This window comes from Porites lutea, chromosome 11 (assembly GCF_958299795.1).
Source record: "Porites lutea chromosome 11, jaPorLute2.1, whole genome shotgun sequence".
In the NCBI taxonomy this organism is placed as follows: domain Eukaryota; kingdom Metazoa; phylum Cnidaria; class Anthozoa; order Scleractinia; family Poritidae; genus Porites; species Porites lutea.
In genome coordinates, this window is record NC_133211.1 from 10,750,411 (window position 1) to 10,774,259 (window position 23,849).

General features: G+C 38.1%; 1 protein-coding gene across 1 annotated transcript; it reads right to left on the minus strand.

The window, feature by feature from the left end:
• Window positions 1–219: 219 nt before the first annotated feature.
• LOC140953202 (uncharacterized) lies at window positions 220–23,804 on the minus strand. The gene is made up of 12 exons (XM_073402702.1): window positions 23,800–23,804; window positions 22,133–22,451; window positions 21,341–21,702; window positions 17,933–18,174; window positions 16,632–16,730; window positions 9,713–9,834; window positions 9,004–9,429; window positions 8,393–8,721; window positions 2,087–2,175; window positions 1,646–1,764; window positions 852–1,364; window positions 220–582 (listed from the first exon to the last, which is right to left on the minus strand). Exons 1-12 carry the CDS (start codon window positions 23,802–23,804, stop codon window positions 220–222), a joined length of 2,988 nt encoding a protein of 995 aa, XP_073258803.1.
• Between the last annotated feature and the right edge of the window lie 45 nt (window positions 23,805–23,849).

Consider the following 23,849-nt stretch of genomic DNA (forward strand, 5'->3'; position numbering starts at 1 on the left):
GCCCCTTCTAATTCTTTGTATGCAAATAGAAGCTTCTATTTTATGTCTTAAAGTGGCTTTATTTTGCATTTGCAGATTCCATACTTTTTTCGTATTACAAACGATATTTTCCCCTTCACCCTTCTTTTGACAGTTTCAACTTCTTTATAATACCAAAATTGTCCAGAAATAGCTTGTTAATCATGCTTAAAGTTTGAAGGAAATCTGAATCTGCTGTTATTAAGCCTGTGGGGGAGGTATTTCTTCCACGTAGATCCGGGATACTCCAGGCCAGCCTGTGTAAGCATCAGCAGATTTCTTACCGGCACATTTGCCGACCCAGAATCCCACACGCACTGTGCCCTTGTGGATTTTCTCACAGACTCCTTCTATGTGACTTACGCGGTGTAAATTCTTTGACCTACTGCCACGTCCATACTGCATATACACTCCACCATCAATGGCTGCTGGAGCTGAACACTCTGCACCGTTAAAGGTGAAATACCATCGACTGCAGCAGTCGTCACAGTTATAGATTCGAAGATTGCCAGTCCAGAAGACACGTAGCGCTGTGTTGTCTGACATTTTCTTGAAAATACATTCCTGTGAAAATATAAATAGGAACATCATTCATCATTTGAAAATCAGAAACAAGAGCAACTAAAATTAAAACAGTCGGACTAAAATGTTAAAAAATGAACAAAGAAATATTATTTGAAGGTAGCCATGGGCTAGTTCCAGACTTACTGTGGTTGATACAAATCATTCTTGATAAAGCTGACAAAACTAGAATTTTCAAATCTGACGTGAGTTAATCTCTTATTTACTTTAGGCTAACCTCACGTATCTTTAGCTGTAAACTGAGTCTTTACCTTGATCAATCCGGAGTCCCTTCCATCCATCTTCTTAAAAACGCACTGTTTCCAATTACCACCAAACGATCCTGGAGCACCCTTGGGACCTGGGGGACCTTGACTTCCACGAGCACCTGTATCACCCTTGTTTCCAGGGAAACCAGCTGAACCTGAGGGTCCCTGAGGTCCCTTGGGGCCAGGGGGACCTTGCTTTCCACGAGCACCTGTATCACCCTTGTTTCCAGGGGAACCAGCTGAACCTGATAGCCCCTGAGGTCCCTTGGGGCCAGGGGTACCTGCTTCACCTTTGTTACCACTGGGGCCTGGAGGTCCCTGTCTTCCACGGACTCCTTCATCACCTTTGTTTCCTCGTGGGCCCATGGGTCCTTCAGGTCCATGATTACCGGGTGATCCCGCAACACCTACTGTTCCCGCGGGTCCAGGGCTTCCTGGGATGCCTGGAATTCCTGGTGCACAGAAACACCCACTGTGACCACAGGAACCATAAGATGATGTCTGCTGACGTGTAATCTAAGAGAAGATTAAATGGAAACATGCGTTATTATCCTGTAGGCCAAATTTGTTTTACTTTAAATATCTTTTAGGATTCTAAAAAAACAATTCCCAATGTTTGTGTTAAAAAATTGCGACGGTGGCATTTTAGAGAAACATCTTGACAATCTTTGAGTCAGCCATTTCCTTGGACCTTTTTACCTATAGAGCCTGTTCAGTGGTATCACTTTTCAATTACCTTACAGCAAATGACATTAAAGAATTTCCCTATTACTCGATGTTTTATTAAACAAGCTCACCTTATCGCGTGGTTTGCTGCTGTTGTCATTTGCAGAACAAAAGGTGATTAATATTAACAGCAGTAGCCCTAACGTATTAGCCAGCGGTATCTTCGCACAGGATTCCATGATTGTAAACTCTGCGAAAACATGAACAGACTCAAAGCTCATCCAATCACCAGCACTCAACTCACTAACTTTATCACGCCTACGTCATGAACTATACCTTTTTATCAAATCGAATACAAAAATTTGAAATATTGAGTGTGGAGACGCTAAAATAAACGAATTTTTAGTACGCATTTAGGATAAGATATAGGGTTAAAAAATAACTCTTCCACTTTCCTCAAAAAGTTAAAGAGAGTTGAAAGTGTAAGAACTCCCAGAAATGGACAGTATAAATAGAAATTAAAAATGAGCCAGTGATAACTTTGCTATGATAACATACTACTAGATACCAACCTGGTTTGTAGTTGTAAGGCTGTACTGAGTCACCTGATGAGGAATAACAAATCCTTGAAAAACCGGAAACTTTTATGTCCTCTTCTAACCTAGTTAACATAACGAAAAAACGTGTCTTAAGACAAGTTTCAGGCGAGATTTCCCATTGGTTTAATCAGTTCTTAATTGACCAAATAAAAAGGAGTTCATTTATTGTGTTTACTTTCCATAAGTTACAAGACGGGACAAGTTGAAGGGGTCCGTGACGTATAGAACACGAAAAAATCTAAAATTCTTATTGGGCGTGAAAATTTCTATATTGACTGTAAAAACACATCCATGTTTCACGTTATGTGAAATTTGAAAGGTATTTGGCCAATTCTGTTCAGAAACGGAAGTTTCATCACTGGCCATTTTTGACAACTACTTAGCGATATGCTTTTTGTTGTTCTTTGTTGATGTTAATATGCTGAAACAAATATATTGTGCAGTTTGATATGTTCGGATGGTTAAGTTATGAAATCATTGCCTGAGGCTGTGCCGGCAGTGGTAGACATCTTAGTACATAGCCATGCATCCTCTTTCCACTTGCTAAGTAAGTAGTGCCGGTCCCGATTGAATTAGACAATAAAAGAAATAAATTTCGAATATGACCATGCTGCCTAACACATAAGATTGAGAATGAAGGCGATAACATCCAGATGCATGTCTTCCTTGGTGTCCTGACTCCAGTATCTAATATACACAATAATAACACAAAATTTGTGTGGAAACTAAATTTATTAGATCGTTTGTAATCACTAATTTAGGTAAGTTGGACTTCTCTTAAATTTTCTTGTTCCGAAGATTTGGGAAACTGCCGGTGCCCCTTGACTCAAATGTGTCCCCTATAACAAGTTTTAAGAAAGAATGGAAATATCACCTCTTGATCAATCAAGCTTGATTTTACTGCAGCCGATTTGCTTGATTTTATTGTTGATTTAATCTGAGTTTCTGCTGCCTGCATTTACTTCATCATGGTGGTGTTCACTGACTTAAATAGACTGAAGCGTTACTAGTTTCGACACCGCACACAAACACACAACATGAAACATGAACTACACCTCTTTTAATTCATAAGCTTTGCTACTCTTACGTTCTTAATCTTTCTATGTATCTACACTCAAAATTGTGTTCAAGTGTCCTGTATGGCGTACTTTGAACTTTGATTATCAATTAATTTTCAGTTGCTCGATGAAACCGACGTATACCAATGGGACTGAAATTACAGAAAAAATTGCAGCGTAAGTCAACACCTTTTATACAGTTCTTAAGCAACAAAATAGCGAAGAAGAACCAAGAAGACCCCGGCGAATCTTTAGTGGATGTGAATAGAAAACTGATAACAGACGATCCAGAAAATAACATTCGTAACTGGTTTTCAGATTTGTAGTTCGCCTGCTGTATTTTATTCCTTTCTCTTTCAATTAAGGCACTCAGATTCCAATTTTTCATCAGTTCTTGATGGAAAATGGCGGTACAGCACCGATCATAAATTCGAGAATAACTCAGTTGCTTACTTGAAACTGAATTTTAAAAGGAGGCACTAAATTCTCAATCAGACTTGTAGTGTTAGAACGATTATTTACTTCTTTTTAGGAAAACAAAGTTTTCGTAACTGATTATGCTCATTAATTTGCAAACTCTTCACTAAAACTTTGTTCCCGGCCCAGTTTAATTGAGAAGGTCGTGGTGCTCAACATTAAATGAGGGACTGCTAATCTTTAGGATAATTCCTATTTCAAGTACCTGCGTTTTCTGTATCCAGGAAAACAGAGACGAAGAAAAGGAACTATGAGATAAAATAATGAAGCGTGAAAAGAAGTTCTTAAATTAACTAGGAATATTCAAACCTAAATTGTTTTTACCTTAAAATCCCTAATTCTGAGGACTTTTTGTTGACAACTGTTTTGTGCAAAAGTGATGTAAATCACTTTTTTGATTTGTTTGATTAAGTTCTAGAGATAACAAGTTAAGAGAACATTCTACGTGTATTCCAAGGAGCAACTTGGTTGTTAAGTGATTAGTCAGTAATTCGTCGCGGGATGATATGGCGTCTTTTATTTTAACTGTGTTTTTGCACCTGAATTAATTTGATCACTACCTTTTTTAACTGAAAAAAAGGTTTGCAATTTCACAAAGATTATCAACTAGACCCAACTAAGCTGAGATTGTATATTTCAAATAATAAGAACTATGTCTGAGATTTTTTATTATGAGCTATTTTATTCTGATTTTACAAGTTTTTCAACCTCTTCCCCACGGAATGTATTTCAGATTTGTTGTGTTTGTGTTGAAACTAAAAAATCTGCTTTGAACTAGCTTCCAGCAGTATGGCTTAGTAGGACTCTATAACTTGCAAGCCTTATTAGCTATAATTTTAACAGACAAATTAAGGCAGGCCTCTCCCTGGTAGATTGTATTCTTTGTACCCTCACTTATCAGTTCCATCGCCTAACTTTAGGCGATTTCTTCTTGAGCGGTTCTGGCTTTGTCTTAGCTTAAACCAACAAAATCTCACAAAATCGAATAGGTAAATTTTAAGTTGCATAAAGTGACTAGACTCACAAAAAAGCCCAAGAATTGTTATCGATGTCTTTTAAGGGTTTGACAGTGCAGGTCTCTCAAATATTTATTTCGGTTGCGGTGGACAAAATGATATTTTCCGCAGTTTAAAAAATGTAAGTCACACAGGTGGACGTAATTCATGCTGCTCTTCGGGAGTTTGTCATTTCCGAAAAAAGCTCCATGATACTGTTTAAGTTACCCAATATAATTGCTATCAAAAATAAATACTTCTTATGGAACGATTACGGATTCTCTTTTGTGTAGGAATTGTACTGCGGCATCGCTATGATTTCATTTGATGATCAAACTTGCTGGAAAAAAGTTTTACAACTTTACGTCCTTTTGTCCTCCTCGTGCTGTCAAGGCCAAAACATATGAAAAACCTCTTAAATTGTGAACAACAGGTCATATTAACGAGTCTCGCCTCCAAGTGGTAAATCTTCAATTAAAACATAAGTGAAACACAAGTTGCCGCGCACAAAATGGTTGCAGCATCGAAATCGTTTCTCGTCGCTTAGACTACCTTTTTGTTCCTAATAATACCTTGTATGGGGAGGTTTTATAACACAGATTTTTTTGTCTTCTGGTTATGAACTATTCAAACCTGTCTTGAATAACCTTCCAGTATAACTGAGGCTCTAAAACGCATAATTTGATCAAGAGATTCACGATAGTACAATTCTACTGAACCTTAATTTGTGTTTTAAACCCGCGTCCATATATAATTAACACTGGCAGTGATCTAGATGATGCTTAAAAAAGCTTTTGCTACTGCAAAATAAATAAACTCACTTACATTATTTTGGATAATTGGATGCAAAACCGCTTTGAGTAGAACCCTTAAAAGTCAAAGAAATGAGAAAGGCTGTTAAACGCAACATAGCAAGTAAATAACATAACAACACTGTGAGCTATGACCTTAAAAATATCCATTTAATCGTCTTAGTTTGTTGCTCATGCCGAAAGTATAGTGATCTTTGTTTTGTTTTTGTGCATATAATGAGGTTCTCGTCAGTGCAAGTTTGTAAATTGTTGGTGATTAGCTTTATTTAGAAATGAAGCGTTATTCGCTAAAACAGTTCAAATATTTGCAGGTTTTACCAATCAATTTAGATGCTATTTTTAATATGACCTTAGTTGTTTGCTTCTTGATCTCGCATGATCCAAATGAGATGTAATTAACAAAAAAGGAAATTAAACAGATCTTGTACTCATTTTACTAAATTGAAATTATCTCATCCGTCACTGCGAAATTTTTTTTTACCACTTGAAGCATTTTTTTTTAACCTATATTCTTCTGCCTTCATATCGTCGTCCTATTATCTTGAGCAACACCTAGCGCAATTACTCTTTGACACGTCATACAAGGGCTACTCGTATATAATTAGGTTAGTTTTGGGTTGAATTTGAATACAGTTAATACAGTTTAACCCCTCACATTTATGACCCCTTTCCTCTCTTCGTTCGCGCTGGTTGGCGGTCCCGTTGCCATGATACTGCAGATGATTGAGCCTGCTTAAGGGATATTTAGGAAACGTTGCTCAAATTTTCACCAGAGAAAATCTTGTTTCCAAGACTCGCTCCTTCGAACCTTGCTTCAATTTCGTCTCTACCGGCACGCTACGCTTTCTAGTTCATTAGATGATATCATCGACGCGGAGCTTAGGGATTGCGGAAAATTTGGAAATACGACCTCTGAAATAAAATAAACTAAAGGCTTTCATCTCTTTTTCCTTCATTTAAAATCACTATTAGCATGTGTAATCGAATGTTGACCAGTGAAACTATGAAATTATTTCCTAATTTCAGGGGTATTAACATTTGATTACAAATTAATATCAAGTGTAACAAATTACGCTTAAAATCGAGTTTTTTTTTTCTACTTGTTTATCCTATAGAGAACTCCACGCACTGAAAAGTTTATAGCATGGTTCAAGTTCACCAAAATCCTGGAGTGGAATCCTTTTGGATTCCTTTTTGATGTACTCTTTCATGTGTTAAGATTTTCTTGGGCGTATGTTAATGCCCTGTCATGATCACCTTCATTCATAAAATTATTTAAATTTTGATGCCATCTTAGCACTATCAATGATATGGGACGTTGCCATAGAAGCTTTGTAATTTCACATGTAGTGAAATTATCAATAAATGCTACAATGTGACGCCAAAATTGAGGGATAACGTGTTTCCCATGATTTTCAGCTAAGTTGTCCTACAAATGCACGTATTGCATTTTACAATTTTGATTTCACGGAATTTCTTCAGGGAACTTAAATTCGTCCCTAACGTCAGACAGAGTGAGATCTGGGTTCAAGATAACCTCGTCGCAGGCTTTTCCCTTACTTCGACCGCCCCTCCCTCTTTTAAGAGTAAAGCCCTGTGTAGGAGGTTGAAGGGTAATTTAAAACTTCTTTAAAATCAACATTGAAGGGGAAGGGGCACAAAACAGCAACGCGGCTTCAATAATTATGACATGGATTGTATCAATTTTAGGTAGCTTGATCTCCCTTTCCCCTCCCCCCTCCCCCCCCCCCCCCCCACCGCATTTCCTCTGCTTTCTGGTCAATTTCCGGAAAGCCATCTAGGATTTTTAGATCTTTTTCAAGCAGATAGTGGATTGTATGAATAGCCAAGTAAAGGGATGTAAAGACTCTGACAGATCATCAGCAGTTAGTTGTGGCTTTCTTGTGACATACCGTAAAATTCCGAAAGTAAGACCCTCCATGTATAAGCCCCTCCAAATATAAGGCCCCCAAACTCGTAACGCAAAAAACCCCTCCGTTTAATCGCCCCTCCGAATATAAGCTCCCGGGGACTTGTACTTGGAACTTTCCCTCAAATACAGAGCAAAACAAAGCAAAAACCGTAAATTTCCTTCAACTATAAGGCCAGCCCAATAAATTTTGAGACGCAAATTTTCCTCCGTACATAAGCCCCTCCGAATATAAACCCCTCCAAAAATAAGCCCCTCAAAAGGGTCTCTGAAAATTATAAGCCCCGGGGCTCATTTGCGGAATTTTACGGTATTGGAAACTGGTTTATAAACTGCATAGTCTCCCTTTGTTGGTTTATTTAAAGAGAGTGGAGTACTAGTGCCCACTTTGCAAAATACGCTCTACACGCGATTTTTTTAAAGACTGTCAAAATCGGAGTTCATAGCAGGACGAAGGTTGCTGTACCAGCAACCTGCGCTCTGGTTTTTTCTGTTACACATCCATGACTGAGATTCTGGTTTGAGACTCGATTTCCTTTTTTAAAGAAGAAAATTACATCGGCAAAACCAAAAAACATTTTCCTACAGACGGGGTTTAACGTTAACACTAACAAAGCATCCCCTTCCATCCCTCGACAATATCTTCATACACTCGACCAGGAGGTCGTTTCTCGAATATACGTTTAACACTTTCACTTTTCATTCGTTTTTAGAATAGCGGCTAACAATGATGTTCAACTTTTACAAATTTACTTATGAATAACTTTAAAGCGTTTTAATTTCAATTTGTAGATTCCTTGTTTGGTTTACATTTCTTTCGTATGCAAACGATCTTTACGCTCCACCTATTTTTAAAAGCTATTGTTAAACCTCACCTACGTTTGCATCTAATTCCAAAAATGTCAACCATGTATTATTTTTATTCCTTGTTAGCTTGTTAATCATCTTTATTTAGAAAAAAATCTGAATCTGCTTAAGCCTGTGGGGGAGGTATTTCCTCCACGTACATACGGGACACTCCGGGCCAGCCTGTATGAGCATCAGCAGATTTGTAACTGCTACATTTGCCGACCCAGAATCCCACACGCACTGTGCCTTTGTGGATTTTTTCACAAACTCCTTCAATATGACGAACGCGGTGCAAATTCTTTAGTCTGCTGCCACTTCCAAACCTCATAAAGACTCCACCATCTATGGCTGCTGGAGATGAACACTCTGCACCGTTAAAGGTGAAATACCATCGACTGCAGCAGTTGTCACAGTTAAAGGTGCGAAGAGCGCCAGTCCAGAAGACACGCAGCGCTGTGTTGTCTGACAGCTTCTTGAAAATACATTCCTGTGAAAATATAAATAGGAACATCAAAGATCATTTGAAGATCAGCAACTTTAGCAACCAAAATTGAAACAATCGGACTTAAAAAAATTAATGTTAACTAATGAATAAAGAGATATTATTTGAAGGCAGCCATGGGTTAGTTCCAGGCCTGTTGTAGTTAATAAAAATCATTCTTCGTGATAAAGTTGACATAACTCGAATTTTCAAATCTGAAGTTAGTTAATCTTTTATTTACTTTAGGCTAACCTCACAATTGTCTTTAACTGTAAAGTGAGTCTTTACCTTTATCAATCCCGAGTCCTTGCTTTCGTCCAGATTCCTAAAAACGCATTGTTTCCAATTACGACCAAACGATCCTGTAGCACCCTTGGGACCTGGGGAACCTTGACTTCCACGAGCACCTGTATCACCCTTGTTTCCAGGGGAACCAGCTGAACCTGAGGGTCCCTGAGGTCCCTTTGCGCCAGGTGGACCAGGCGGACCTGTGGTACCGCTGGGGCCTGGAGGTCCCTGTCTTCCACGGGTTCCTTCATCACCTCTCTTTCCTCGTGGGCCCATGCGTCCTTCAGGTCCATGATTACCGGGAGATCCCGCAACACCTGCTGGTCCCGCGGGTCCCGGGCTTCCTGGGATGCCTGGAATTCCTGCTGCACAGAAACACCCACCATGACCACAGGAACCATAAGATGATGTCTGTTGACGTGTAATCTAAGAGAATGTTAAATGGAAACAAGCATTATTGTCCTGTAGACCAAATTTGTTTTGCTTTAAATATCGTTTAAGATTCTAAAAAAACAATTCCCAATGTTTGAGTTGACAAAATTGCAAACAGTGGCATTTTAAAGAAACATCTTTACAATCTTTGAGTCAGACATTTCCTTTGATCTTTTTACCTAAAGAGCCTGTTCAGTGGTATCACTTTTTAATTATCATACAGCAAATAACATTAAAGAATTTTCCGATTACTCGATCTTCTATTAAACAAACTCACCTTATCAGGTGGTTTGCTGCTGTTGTTGTCCTTTGCTGAACACAAAGTAATCAGCAGTAACAGCAGTAGCCCTAACGTATTAGCTAGCGGTATCTTCGCACAGGATATCATGATTGTAAACTCTGCGAAAACATGAACAGACTCAAAGCTCATCCCATCACCAGCACTCAACTCACTAACTTTATCAAGCCTACCTCATGAACTATACCACGTTATACCACGTTAAAAAAAAGACTATTCCCTTTTCACCAAATCGAGTACAAAAAATTGATATATTGAGTGTAGCGACTCTAAAATAAACGAATTTTTAGTACGCATTTAGGATAAGATATAGGGTTAAAAAATAACTCTTCCACTTTCCTCAAAAAGTTAAAGAGAGTTGAAAGTGTAAGAACTCCCAGAGATGGACAGTATAAGTAGAAATTAAAAATGAGCCAGTGACTACTTTGCTATGATAACACACTAGTAGATACCAACCTGGTTTTGTAGGTGTGAGACTGTAGCTAGTCACCTGATGAGGAATGACAAATCCTTGGCAAACCAGAAACTTTTAAGTCCTCTTCTAACCTAGTTAACATAACAAAAAAACGTGTCTTAGACAAGTTTCAGGCGAGATTTCTCATTGGTTTAATCCGTTCTTAACTGACCAATTAAAAGGAGTTCATTTATTGTGTTTACTTTAGCTTACTTTCCATAAGTCACAAGATGGGACAAGTTGAAGGGGTCCGTGACGTATAGAACACGAAAAAATCCAAAAATCTTATTGGGCCAGAAAATTTCAATATTGACTCTAACAGCCTATGCATGTTTAACGTTATGCGAAATTTGAAAGGTAGGTTTTAGGTTTATAGTTTAATGATACTTCATACCAATGCACAACAAAAAATATATATATATATTTATATATAAGTACAATTGGTAAAGGAAAGCAATAGGGGGAAACTAAATACCATATAAAAAACTTCTCTCCAAAAATAAGGTATTTGGCCAATTCTGTTCAGAAACAGATGTTTCATCACTGGTCATTTTTGACAACTACCTAGCGATATGCTTTTTGTTGTTCTCTTCTACTTGGATGTTAATGCTGAAACAAATATAATTGAGCAGTTTGATATGTTCGTATAGTTAAGTTATGAAATCATTGCCTGAGGCTGTGCCGGCAGTACTAGACATCTTAGTAGATAGCCATGCATCCTCTTTGCACATGCTAAGTAATTAGTGCCGGTCCTGATTGAATTAGACAATAAAATAAATAAATTTCGAATATGCGCATGCTGCCTAACACATAAGATTGAGAATGAAAGCGATAACATCCAGATGCATGTCTTCCTTGGTGTCCTGACTCCAGTATCTAATATACACAATAATGACACAAAATTTGCGTGGAAACTAAATTTATTAGATCGCGTGTAATCACTAATTTAGGGAAGTTGGACTTCCCTTAAATTTTCTTGTTCCGAAGATTTGGGAAACTGCCGGTGCCCCTTGAACTCAAATGTGTCCCCTATGGTAAGTTTTAAGAAAGAATGGAAATATCACCTCTTGATCAATCAAGCTTGATTTTACTGCAGCCGATTTACTTGATTTTATCGCTGATTTTGCCTGCATTTACTTGAACATGGCGGTGTTCACTGACTAGAAGCGTTACTACTTTCGACACCGCACACAAACACACAACATGAAATATGAACTACACCTCCTTTAATTCATAGCCTTTGTTACTCTTACGTTCTTAATTTTTCTATGTATCTACAGTGAAAATTGTGTGTCCTGTATAGCATACTTTGAACTTTGATTATCAATTAATTTTTTGCTCCATGAAACCGACGTATACCGATGGGACTGAAATTACAGAAAAAATTGCAGCGTAAGTCAACACCTTTTACAGTTCTTAAGCAACAAAATAGCTAAGAAGAACCAAGAAGACCCCGGCGAATCTTTAATGGGTATTAACAGACGATCCAGAAAATAACATTCGTAACCAGTTTTAAGATTTGTAGTTCGCCTGCTGTGTTTTATTCCTTTCTCTTTCAATTAAGGCACTCAGATTCCAATTTTTCATCTGTTCTTGAAGGAAAATGGCGATCATAAATTCGAGAATAACTCAATCGCTCACTTGAAACTGAATTTTAAAAGGAGGCACTAAATTCCCAATCAGACTTGTAGTGTTAGAAAGATTATTTACTTCTTTTTAGGAAAACAAAGTTTTCGCAACTGATTATGCTCATTAATTTGCAAACTCTTCACTAAACTTTGTTCCCCAGTTTAATTGAGAAGGTCGTGGTGCTCAACATTAAATAAGAGACTGCTAATCTTTAGGATAATTCCTATTTCAAGTACCCGCGTTTTCTGTGTCCAGGAAAGCAGAGACGAAGAAAAGGAACTATGAGATAAAATAATGAAGCTTGTAAAGAAGTCATTAAATTAAGTAGAAATATTCAAACCTAAATTGTTTTTACCTTAAAATCCCTAATTCTGAGGACATTTTGTTGACAACTGCTTTGTGCAAAAATGATGTAGTTCTCGAAATAACAAGTTAAGAGAACATCCTACGTGTACTCCAAGGAGCAGAGTGACTTGTTTGCCAAGTGATTAGTCAGTAATTCGTCGCGGGATGATATTGGCGTCTTATATTTTTGCCGTGCTTTTGCACCTGACTCAATTTGATCACTGCCTTTTTTAACTGAAAAGAAAGGTTTGCAATTTCACGAAGAGCATCAACTAGACCCAACTAAGCTGAGATTTTATATGTCATTGAAATTATGATAATAGTAATAATATCTGAGATTATTTATTATGAGCTATTTTATTATTTTACAAGTTTTTCAAAATCTTCCCCATGGAATGTATTTCTTATATGGTTTCTGTCAGTTCTGATCATGTAACGGAGATCGACTTCGTTTTAGTGGTTCCTTCTCTGAACTTTGAGTTTCACAATTATGGTCAAAACGTGTGCCAGATACCATGTGAACGAAATGAGTTTTTCGTAATTCTGAGACAAATCTGTTGATATCTGTCTAACAGCACAAAACTACTGTCTAACGCAATGAACGTACAAGTGAATTCGCTGTGTACTTACAGTTTTAATCGTTTAACCTTCAAGTAATTCTGAGTGCTTGAGTTATCAGTCTCGAGTGATAGCGAAATGCTGGAAAAACATGGTAAGAAGCTGTGTATGAGAAATAAACGTTCAATCATGTAAATTGCTATACATATCAGAAAAATAATTTAACTTTCATTGTTTAGTTTCTGATTATTGGGTCGTCTTCTCACAAATGTTCTCGGTACAGTCGAGTTGAAGTCACCGGAGTTACAATGTACAAAACAAATCCAAGACATATCGATATATTGAATCATAAATCAGATTGTAACCTCCTATTTAATACAGTTGCTATTAAAAGTAGAACATTCTCTTGATTCTAATACAGACCTTGTTTTGCGCTTGATGTACAAGTTGGTTAATATTTGGAAACGCCCATTATTTTGCTACTATTATAGCGCGTTTTCCAAATTTTACAATGATAGAACCACGCATTTTTTATTAACGAATTAGAGGAGGAGACGGGTAACATATTTGCGCTGTGTACTTGCGAGTTTAGCCACCCACTGGTAAATCTTTAAATAAAACATAAGAGATTGATTAACTTCTAGTAGTTAATTATAGCAGATTAGTGCACTGAGTACAGCATCGAAATCGTTTTCCGCAGTGGCATAAAGCGGTTTTCGTTCCCTATAAACTCGTTGCAAAGCTGTTTAATATCAGAGATTTGTTGTCTTAGGGTTGAAACTAAAAATCTGTTTTGAACTGCCTCCTGCAGTATGACTATCGTAAAACTTGCCAGCCTTATTAGTTATAGTGTTAACACACCAAGACAGGTCTCTCCCTGGTGGAATGTAGTCTTTGTATACTCACTTATCAGTTCCAAAATCTAACTTTAGGCGATTTCGTCTTGAGCGGGTCTTGCTTGTCTCAGCTTAAACAAAAATCTTGAAGAAAATCTCACAAAATCGAATAGGTAAATTTCAAGTTGAAGTGATTAGACTCACAAAAAAAGCCAAGAACTGTTATCGATATTTTTTTGAGCGTTTGACCGTGCAGGTCGCTTATCAGCTCCCTGTTACTGTATAAATTTCCCAATATAATATTGCTATCAAAAATAGACAATATTTATGAAAACGATCACAGATTCTCTTTTACAGCGTCACGTCCTTTGGTCTTTCTCGTGTTTTCAAGGCCAAGACAAATGAAAAACCTCTTAATTTGTGAACGATACATCACATTTACGAGGCTAGCCTCCAAGTGGTAAATCTTCGGTTAAAACATGAGTGAAACACAGATTGCTGCGCGCAAAATGTCTGCAGCATCGAAATCGTTTCTCCTTGCTTCGAAAGCCTTTTTCAGTGTTCCTATTAATAACTTGTGTGGGGCAGTTTTTTAATACAGGCTTGTTTTCCCCCGGTTTGAGCTTCAAAAAACTTGTTTTAAATTGCCTTCCGGTATAACTGAGGCTCTAAAACGTACAATTCGCGATTATACAACCCTACCGATTGAAACATTAATTTGTGCAAAGCCGCGCCAAGAGAGGATGACGATAAAGTACTAATTTAATGTTATAAAATGTAAAAAGCAAATGAAAACATGCACGCGAGGGTACTGATGTAAGAGCGGTCATTTTAGTGGCCACTTAACGAGAATTTTTCCACTGTTTTAGAACATTGAATCATTTTACAAAGGGTAATATCATCGATCATGCAAAACTGCTGCAGTTGCGTTTTCATTTCAATGATCACATATCACCCATTACAGTTCAAACCACACGTCCCCGCTGTTGACTTTAGAAGTGAAAAAATCAAGACGCAATTTTTGCCACCATGAATTCTCCCCGATTCATATCTAATCTGAGGACGAAGTTTAATGAATTTACCGGATTTCGGCAGTTGTGATCATTTTTTAAAATATGTAATGTATACTGGCAGTGTTTCTGATGATCATTAAAATAAGTTTCCACTTCAAAATAAATAAACTTATTTACCTTTGGGTAATTGGATGCATAACCGCTTTCAAGGAAATAGAACCCACATCAGTCAAAGGCTGTTAAACGAAACATAGCAAGTAAAGTAAACAATATAATCCACATACCAACAACAATAATATAAGTTGTTACCTTCAAAATATCCATTCAGTCGTCAGAGTTTGTTGCTCATACCTTAACTAAAGCGATCTCTGTTTTCTGTGCATATATAATGAGGTTCTCGTCAGTTCAAGTTTGTGAATTATTGGTGATCAGCTTCATTCTAACATGAATTTGTATTCGCTAAAACAGTTTAAATATTCCCTTGCCCGACCAATGAGATGTATCGTACTTCCTCAAATAATAGCCGGGGCGATTAATATTATTTTTTCGCCCAAAAAGGGGGCGATTATTTGGGGGATCGAAGGCGATTATTCGAGGAGGGGGTATTATTTCAAACAATGCTCACTGGAAGTTGTGCCCTAAATATATTGTGTTTTATTATCCATTAATCAAAAAATGATGGCATCAAATAAACTGAACATGCATGGGCTTTTCAAGTGTTTCAAATTTGGTTCCTCGATTCATTTTCAATCTGTCAATATCCTCAGCGACAAAGCATGAATCGTCAGGGATCAGTTTTACTGGATCAGACTCCACTTCAACTTTACAGGGAGAGAATAATTTAAAGAGAAGGAGAGAGGGTACGGGGATTGTTCGAGGGTGGCGATAATTTAAAATATTTCATTCTAAGAGGGCGATTATTCGAGGGAGGCGATTAATCGAGGGACGGCTATTATTCGGGGAATTACGATAATTAACAAAAAAGGAAAACAAAACATTTTCTCATTTTACTAAGCGAAATTATCTCCTCACTACGGTTTTTTTTTCTACTACTTGAAGCATTTTGTTAGCCTTTATTATTCTGCGTTCATAAAGTCGTCCGATATCTTGAGCAACGTAAAGCGCAGTCACTCTTTGACACGTCACATAAGGGCTACTTATATTTGTTTTGTTAATTTTGGTTTGAAATTTGAATACATGAGTTAAAACAGTTCATCCCCTCACTTTTATGGCCCTTTTCTTCTCTCCGCTAGAGCCACGGGTTGGCGGTTCTGTGGCCATGATATTTAAGCGCTACTTCAGACGATTAAGCCTGCTTAAAGTGTATTTAAGAAACGTTGCTAAGTAAGGAACCAAAATTTGACGTCTCAAATTTTCACCACAGAAAATTTTGTTTCTAAGTCTCGCTACTCAGAACTTTGTTTCAATTTCGTCCCTACCGGCACGCGTACTTTCTAGTTTATAGGATAAGACCCTCGACGCTGAACTTAAGAAATGGGGAAATTTGGAAATGCGACCTCTGAAATAAAAAAATACTAGAAAATTTTTACCTCTTGTTCCTTAACTTAAAATCAGGATTATTATGACTGTGTAATGAAATGGTGACGAGTGAAATTAGTATTCCCTAGACTGTTTACACTCCCCTATTTTTTTCGTTAAGTTCCGATCAGACTTGCCGGGATCGAGCGCTTTCCAGTACGGACGGCCATCTTGATTTAATATGTACCGAGGGGGCGGGCGCAGGGGTTGATAATGGTGGAGGGGGAGGATGAAGTGAGAATAACCGCCCCGCGCCTCCTAATTAGATTTGACACTCATCCAAGATGGCCGCCAGTAACGAAAGGGCTTCATCTCGACCATTTTACGGAAAAAACGAGGGACTTTGAACATTCTAATTATTCCCTATACCATTCGGATTGCCCATTGATATTATGTGTGATAAATTACGCTCAAAATGGTGGCTTTTTACTTGGCTATCCTATCGAGAACTCCACGCACTGGAAAGTTTATGGCATAACTTTTTGGCTAAGTTCGCCATTTTTTCGAATTTTTTGACAAAATACCTGTTGGAATCCTTCTTAATGGGCTCTTTCGTGTATTTAAGTTTTCTAAAGCGTCTTTTAATGCCCTGTCATCTCCATTCACTTGACCACGTCTTGGCACTGAGAAATACGGAAAGTATGTTGCCATAGCAACGTCTTAATTTATTTTCACGCCAAAATTAAGGAGTAATTTGTCACCCATGATATTCAACTAAGCTGTTCCACAAATACACGTATTTCTTGTTACACTGAATTTGATTTCACGGGAAATACAACCTTGTATCTAATCTCCTCAAGAGTGAGATCTGGGTTCGAGATTAACTCGTGACCACCGCGATTTTTTGCTTACTGAGACCTGCCCCTCCCAGGGAAAAGCAGTGGGGTGAAAAAGAAAAAACAGCAGCGCTTCAATAATTATGACTAGGATTAAGGTAGCTAGTGTGATCTCATTTTCCCTTCCCCAACCCCATCTCCTATGCTTTGTGGTCAATTTCTGGAAACTTGCCTTCGTATGCCGGAAAAGCCAAGTAAAGTGATTTGAAGACTTTGATTTTTGCATGTTGGTCAGTTTAAAGAGGGAAGGGTGCCCACTTTGTAGAATACGCTCGTGATACACGATGACAGTGTTCGAGCTTGAAATTTAAGGTCAACGCTCATGACTGTTACAAACTACACACTCCATGGCGCGAAAAAGCCAGTTTAGAGATTTCACTTTAAAAAAAGGAAAATATGATTTTTTTAGTGACTGTTAGAATCGGAGTTTATAGGCGGATGAAGGTTGCTGGACCAGCAACCCGGCCGCGCTCTGGCGGTTTCTGTTACACGTCCATGACTGAGATTCTGGATTCAGACTTTTTGAAAGTCTCAAAGACGATTTTCCTTTTTTAAAGAAGAAAATTACATCGGCAAATCCATAAAGCATTTTCCTACAGATGAGGTTTAACGCTAACACTAACAAAGCACCCCATTCCACCCTTCGACAATATCTTAATACACTCGACCAGGAGGTCGGTTCTCGAATACACGTTTTACACTTTCACTTTTGATTCGTTTTTAGAATGGCGGCAAACAAATGATGTTTAACTTTTACAAATTTACTTATAAGCAACTTACTTTTGAAGGGTTTTTTATTTTAATTTGCAGATTCCCCGCTTGGTTTACATTTCTTTCGTATGCAAACGATCTTTATGCTCCACCCATTCTTAAAAGCTATTCTTAAACCTCACCTACGTTCGCTTCTAATTTCAAAAATATCACCCATTATTTTTATTCCTTGGACCTCTAAAAATTCTGTCAAAAGTTAGCTTGTTAATCATCCTTACTTAGAAAGAAATTTAAATCTGCTGAAGCCTGTGGGGGAAGTATTTCCTCCACGTAGATCAGGGACACTCCGGGCCAGCCTGTGTGAGCGTCAGCAGAATTCCCACATTTGCCCACCCAGAATCCCACACGCACTGTGCCTTTGTGGATTTTCTCACAGACTCCTTCAATATGACGAACGCGGTGCAAATTCTTTCGTCTGCTGCCACTTCCATACCTCATGTACACTCCACCATCTATATGGCTGCTGGAGATGAACATTCTGCACCGTTAAAGGTGAAATACCATCGACTGCAGCAGTCGTCACAGTTATAGATGCGAAGAGCGCCAGTCCAGAAGACACGAAGCGCTGTGTTGTTAGTTCTTCTTTAGACCGCGAGTCGTCCTTCCTCAAAGCCACTCGCAGCAAGCGAAAAAATAAAAGAAAGCGTGTTTTCGGATTTTTACAAATCTCTTGTACCGTTATTTTTTAGCCTACGTTGCAGCCGGCCTACGCACTCGTCTAAACTATTTTTAGAACATATTTTATTTCAAGCCGATTTCTAGATATTACAATTTAATGAACGTCAAAACAAATGATTTCTCTAGTTTGTAACATGTATTCTTATTCCTTATTAGAAGACACTTGTTTACGGAAGCCCAGGGGGGCCAGATAGTGATTTCGTTTTTATTTTTCACTGTTCGGTTTTTATTTTTTACGTTTCCGTTTTTGTTTTTACTTTTCAGTTTTTGTTTTTAACGTTTTGATTTTCACTTTGTCATTTTGCTTTTCGGTTTTGGTTTTGGTTTTTTATTTTGTCCTTTTCCGTTTTTGTTTTTAACGTTTTGATTTTCACTTCGCCATTTTGGTTTTTGGTCAGTTTTTGGTTTTGGTTTTTATTTTGTCCTTTTCCGTTTTTGTTTTTAACGTTTTGATTTCCACTTCGTCATTTTGCTTTTCGGAAGCCCAGGGAGGCCAGATAGGGATATCTCGGTGAGCATTCGGAAGTCAGCCAAGCGTGGTCATTGCACGCGTGCTGAACGAGAATGCTGTCTCAGAACAGACTAGAAACAATAGAAAACTCCCAAAGCACAAACTCAGCCAAAACGCTAAAAATCTTCAACGTTTACTCAAGTTTGGACTTATAGAAGATAATGTCACAGTTTTTCAATGATCATGAAATTCAGAATCCGGGTAGTTAGTTAATTAATTGTGGCCCTGAAAAAATTTGAAGGAAAAAAAAATACGAATTTTTAAGAAAATGCTTTTTTCGTGAGAAGGACTCTTAAACGCTGACAAACGTCAACAAATTGCTAAAACTATAGTTTGTATATGTTTGCATTGCTCGAAATCGCGCGCATTTAGAAGGCCCTAAATCTTTTTGCTGACTTGCAAGGACCCATCTGTTATAAAGATCTCCAAAATAAAGGGATAAATCTCATAGTGTATTAGATATAATCGTGTAAAGTTTGCTTATCATTTTCGCATAAATTATGACCTAAATTTGGAAACCGTTCAATTTCTCGCATTGGGTCTTTGCGATTTTGGTGAAACACTGTTCTGTTCAGCGCAAGGCACTAATGCGCACTATGTGTAACAGCAGAATTTCCACTCAGACCTCAAAGGGGCGTGGCACTATAACCACGTGACATTTACTCCGATCGCCAAAAATTTTATGCTGTATTGTAGATTGATCTATATGTTATCCATTCTATGTGTTAGACTTACGATAAAAGTGAAGTTGGGGATACCAGAGAGCTTCAAAGTAGGATGGTACCTCCCAAAAATAACTGGGTCGAGTCACCTTAAATTTTCACTACAAAAAATCTCGTTTCCAAGACTCAATCCCCCAAACTTTGCTTCAATTTGGTGCCAACCGGCATACAAGTTCATCGCATATCCTCGAAGCTGACCAAAGGAACGGCAAAAAAATGGAAATGCGACCTCTGAAAGAAGAATTATATATATGAAATGAGAAGTTTCTTCATCCCTCACAAGTTCCTTGACTTACAATCTTAATTTGTGAAAACAGGATCCAAAACACAAGATAAACTAAGTTGTTCGACAAATAAACGTAAAGCTTTCCACCAATGCTGATTTCACGGGATTGCTGTAGATCCCTTTAAAGCAGATAGTGGACGGTATGAATAAATCCCTTTACTTGGCTAAAGACTTTGACTGATCATCAGCAGTTACTTTTGGGACATATTGCGAACTGGTTTATGACCTGCGTACTGTTAACCCATCTGTCTTTTTGTGCCGTTTCAAGGCCATATCGCTTGTCAGAATTTTACGCCAACAGGGCCTCGTGAATCTTATAGGATATTATGATTCTATAATCATGCTTCCAATTCCCTTTAAAATCCCAAACCTTGAGCTTTAGACAAGGCAAAACTTAAATTTCGAGAAACCAAGGTTGGGGATCCTCGCACTAGGACTGGCCGTGCGATTTCAACTTACGGGGGCTTATAAAGAAACAACGGAAATCTCGAAGTCATTTTCTCAAGTTAAGTGTCCATGTTGCTTGTGAGTGGTGATGATAACTTACCGGAATGTAAAAAGCAGAGACTATGTAATTCAAAACGGGCTGTTGTCATGGTGACCGTAGCAACATCCAGTGCATGTTCGCCAAAGTGTAGTTATAGTATTTTGATTCACCTTCATTTTTTTACTTGTTGACTAAAGAGACTCCCTAGATCAAAGTCTAATTTGCAAGCTGCAAGGTGGACTCTAGGAAGTACAGTATATGAGAAGCATTAAGATTCTAATTTTGCTTTCATAATTGCTGTGCAACACACAGCTAAAATAATGAAGTCATAAAGCACCGTAAAATTCCGAAAATAAGCCCCCGATAATTTTCAAAGACCCTTTTTGAGGGGCTTATATTCGGAGGGGCTTATCTACGGAGGGAAATTTGCGTTTGAAAATCAATTGGGATAACCTTGTAGTTGGAAGGAAACTTACCGTTTTTGCTTTGCTTTACTTTGTATTTGAGGGCAATTTCCAAGTACTAGCCCCAGGGGGGCTTATATTTGGAGGGGCGATTTATCGGGGGGGTTTTTTACGTTACGAGTTTAGGGGGCTTATATTTGGAGGGGCTTATACATGGAGGGGCTTATTTTCGGAATTTTACGGTAGTCTAATAAATGGATCTTTAAAAAGAAAAGAGTTTTAGCAAATGAGTAAGGAAACAAATTCAGACAAAAATGTCGTTAACGAGGCTTTGATTTACATTTCAAGATTCCTTTTATGACGTCACTAAACACTTAACCTTTCGTGTAACAGTTGTGAGGATTAAAATTTAAATCAGCTTACTTATATTAGTAATCCCCATTTTATATCTCTATTTCCTAAATCGTATTATTCTTGAGCTTGACTGGCTTTACACTCTGCCTTAAACTTAGAAAAGAAATCAGAAACTTGCTGTCGCTAAGCTTTCGGGGGAGGTACTTCTTCTACGTAGATCTGGGACATTGAGTTCCAGCCTGTGTAAGCATCAGCAGATTTTAAACCAGCACAATTGCCGACCCAGAATCCAACGCGCACAGTACCCTTGTGGATTTTTTCACACACGCCCTCAATGTGACTATGACGAAGCACTTCATTACGTCTGCTCCCAGTTCCATCATACATGAACACCAATCCATCAATGGCACCTGGTGTTGAACATTCTGCACCGTTAAAAGTGAGATACCATCGCCTGCAGCACCGTTTACAGTTATAGATGCGAAGATTGCCACTCCAGAAGACGCGCACGCCTGTGGTGTCTGACATCTTCCCGAAAATACATTCCTGAGCGAAAATTATTTTAAAAATTATCAAAATTAAACAGTAAAATGTACGCTAGGCTTTTTAAACTCACAATTTTACTGCTATATAATCTTCCTCAGATCGAATAAACAAATTGTGGGCTTTTTGTGATTTATAAATCGAAGATAATTGACTGGAGACAATTTTCGTTCAAACACGCGACCAGAATATGACAATAATTTTTCGCAAGGCTTTACTTGAATGTGCGCAGAAGACTTGAATTACTCCTCATTCAAAGCCGTGAAGAAATATCGGGAAGTGTGTATCCGATGGGAATAAATAAACGCCTTGAAAATAGTCACCGTAAAGTTCCAAGCTTCTTCAATTTCATTATCTCTATTCAGTTGTTTTTGATTTGATATGGGTCGCAATGCGACTATTCAATAACCTGCCATTGTAAATTTAATTTTACCTTAATCAATCCAGAGTCCTTTCCATCGTTGATATTTTTGAAAACGCATTGTTTCCAATTACGACCAAACGCTCCTGGATGCCCCTTGGAACCTGGGGGACCTTGAATTCCACGAGCACCTGTATCACCCTTGTTTCCGGGGGAGCCAGCTGAACCTGAGGGTCCTTGAGGTCCCTTGGGGCCTGGGGTACCTTGCTTTCCACGAGCACCTGTATTAACCTTGTTTCCAGGGGAACCAGCTGAACCTGAGGGTCCTTGAGGTCCCTTGGGACCAGGGGGGCCTGCTTCTCCTTTGTTACCGCTGGGACCTAGAGAATCCCTATGAGATGCATTAAGATTCTAATTTTGCTTTCATAATTGCTGTGCAACACACAGCTAAAATAATGAAGTCATAAAGCACCGTAAAATTCCGAAAATAAGCCCCCGATAATTTTCAAAGACCCTTTTTGAGGGGCTTATATTCGGAGGGGCTTATCTACGGAGGGAAATTTGCGTTTGAAAATCAATTGGGATAACCTTGTAGTTGGAAGGAAACTTACCGTTTTTGCTTTGCTTTACTTTGTATTTGAGGGCAATTTCCAAGTACTAGCCCCAGGGGGGCTTATATTTGGAGGGGCGATTTATCGGGGGGGTTTTTTACGTTACGAGTTTAGGGGGCTTATATTTGGAGGGGCTTATACATGGAGGGGCTTATTTTCGGAATTTTACGGTAGTCTAATAAATGGATCTTTAAAAAGAAAAGAGTTTTAGCAAATGAGTAAGGAAACAAATTCAGACAAAAATGTCGTTAACGAGGCTTTGATTTACATTTCAAGATTCCTTTTATGATGTCACTAAACACTTAACCTTTCGTGTAACAGTTGTGAGGATTAAAATTTAAATCAGCTTACTTATATTAGTAATCCCCATCACAATGCTGAGGCTTTTATGTCCTCTACTGGAATAATTTTAAATACAAACGTGTTTTGAACAAGTTAGAGAGATTGTTAAATACAACGTGCTAAAAGAGTTCTTATTGGTTGAATGGATTCTTAAATGACCAGTTGAAAGGATTTTTTCCTTTGGCGCTATACTTTTACGTTGCAGGCTAAAACGAGTTGAAGGGTTCGTGACGTATGAAATGCGAAAACACCGCAAACTTTCCGACTGGCTATGTCATTTCTGAATTGACCAATGAGAATAGCTGTTGAAAATTTCTTTGTTTAAATAAGTAGCAAGTTTGATAAGGCTAACAGCACAACATGTTAAAAAACGGGAAGTATTTTTAGAGTTTATTTAATTTTTTTTGAGCCAACTGTCCAGTAATTTCGTGCTTTTTTGCTCTCTATGATTGAACTCGGATAACTCATTTTCAAACATTTCTAGAAATTTTTTTGGTCCGCGGACCAGCGGGGAGTTTTGTCAAATCATAGAAGCTATATTGCTCCTCTATGTGCACGCCTTTAATAGGACCTCTCATGATAAACTTCCTTTCAGTCATCAGTTATTCCTTTCATCTTAGAGAACAAGCTCCGTTAGAACTTAAAGGCTCTTTCTGTCATAAAAATTCTCCGTCAAATTACATTATACGTCATGCTTGACACCGGCTCATGTTCAAGACGCACAGAGACCGTGCTGAAACAATAACTGTTGGATTAGACAAAATAACTGAAGGAGATTACGATTACCCCATATGTGCGTTTAATATTGCAACATTTTTTCTTAACGGTCTTTAATA

What these genes read in the sequence shown, in the direction of transcription:
- LOC140953202 (XM_073402702.1), bottom strand. An exon ending in AGGACTCGGGATTGATAAAG is followed by an intron (nt 8,722 to 9,003) that starts GTAAAGACTCAC and finishes ATATTTTCACAG; the next exon opens with GAATGTATTTTCAAGAAGCT. An exon ending in GGGACTCCGGATTGATCAAG is followed by an intron (nt 583 to 851) that starts GTAAAGACTCAG and finishes ATATTTTCACAG; the next exon opens with GAATGTATTTTCAAGAAAAT.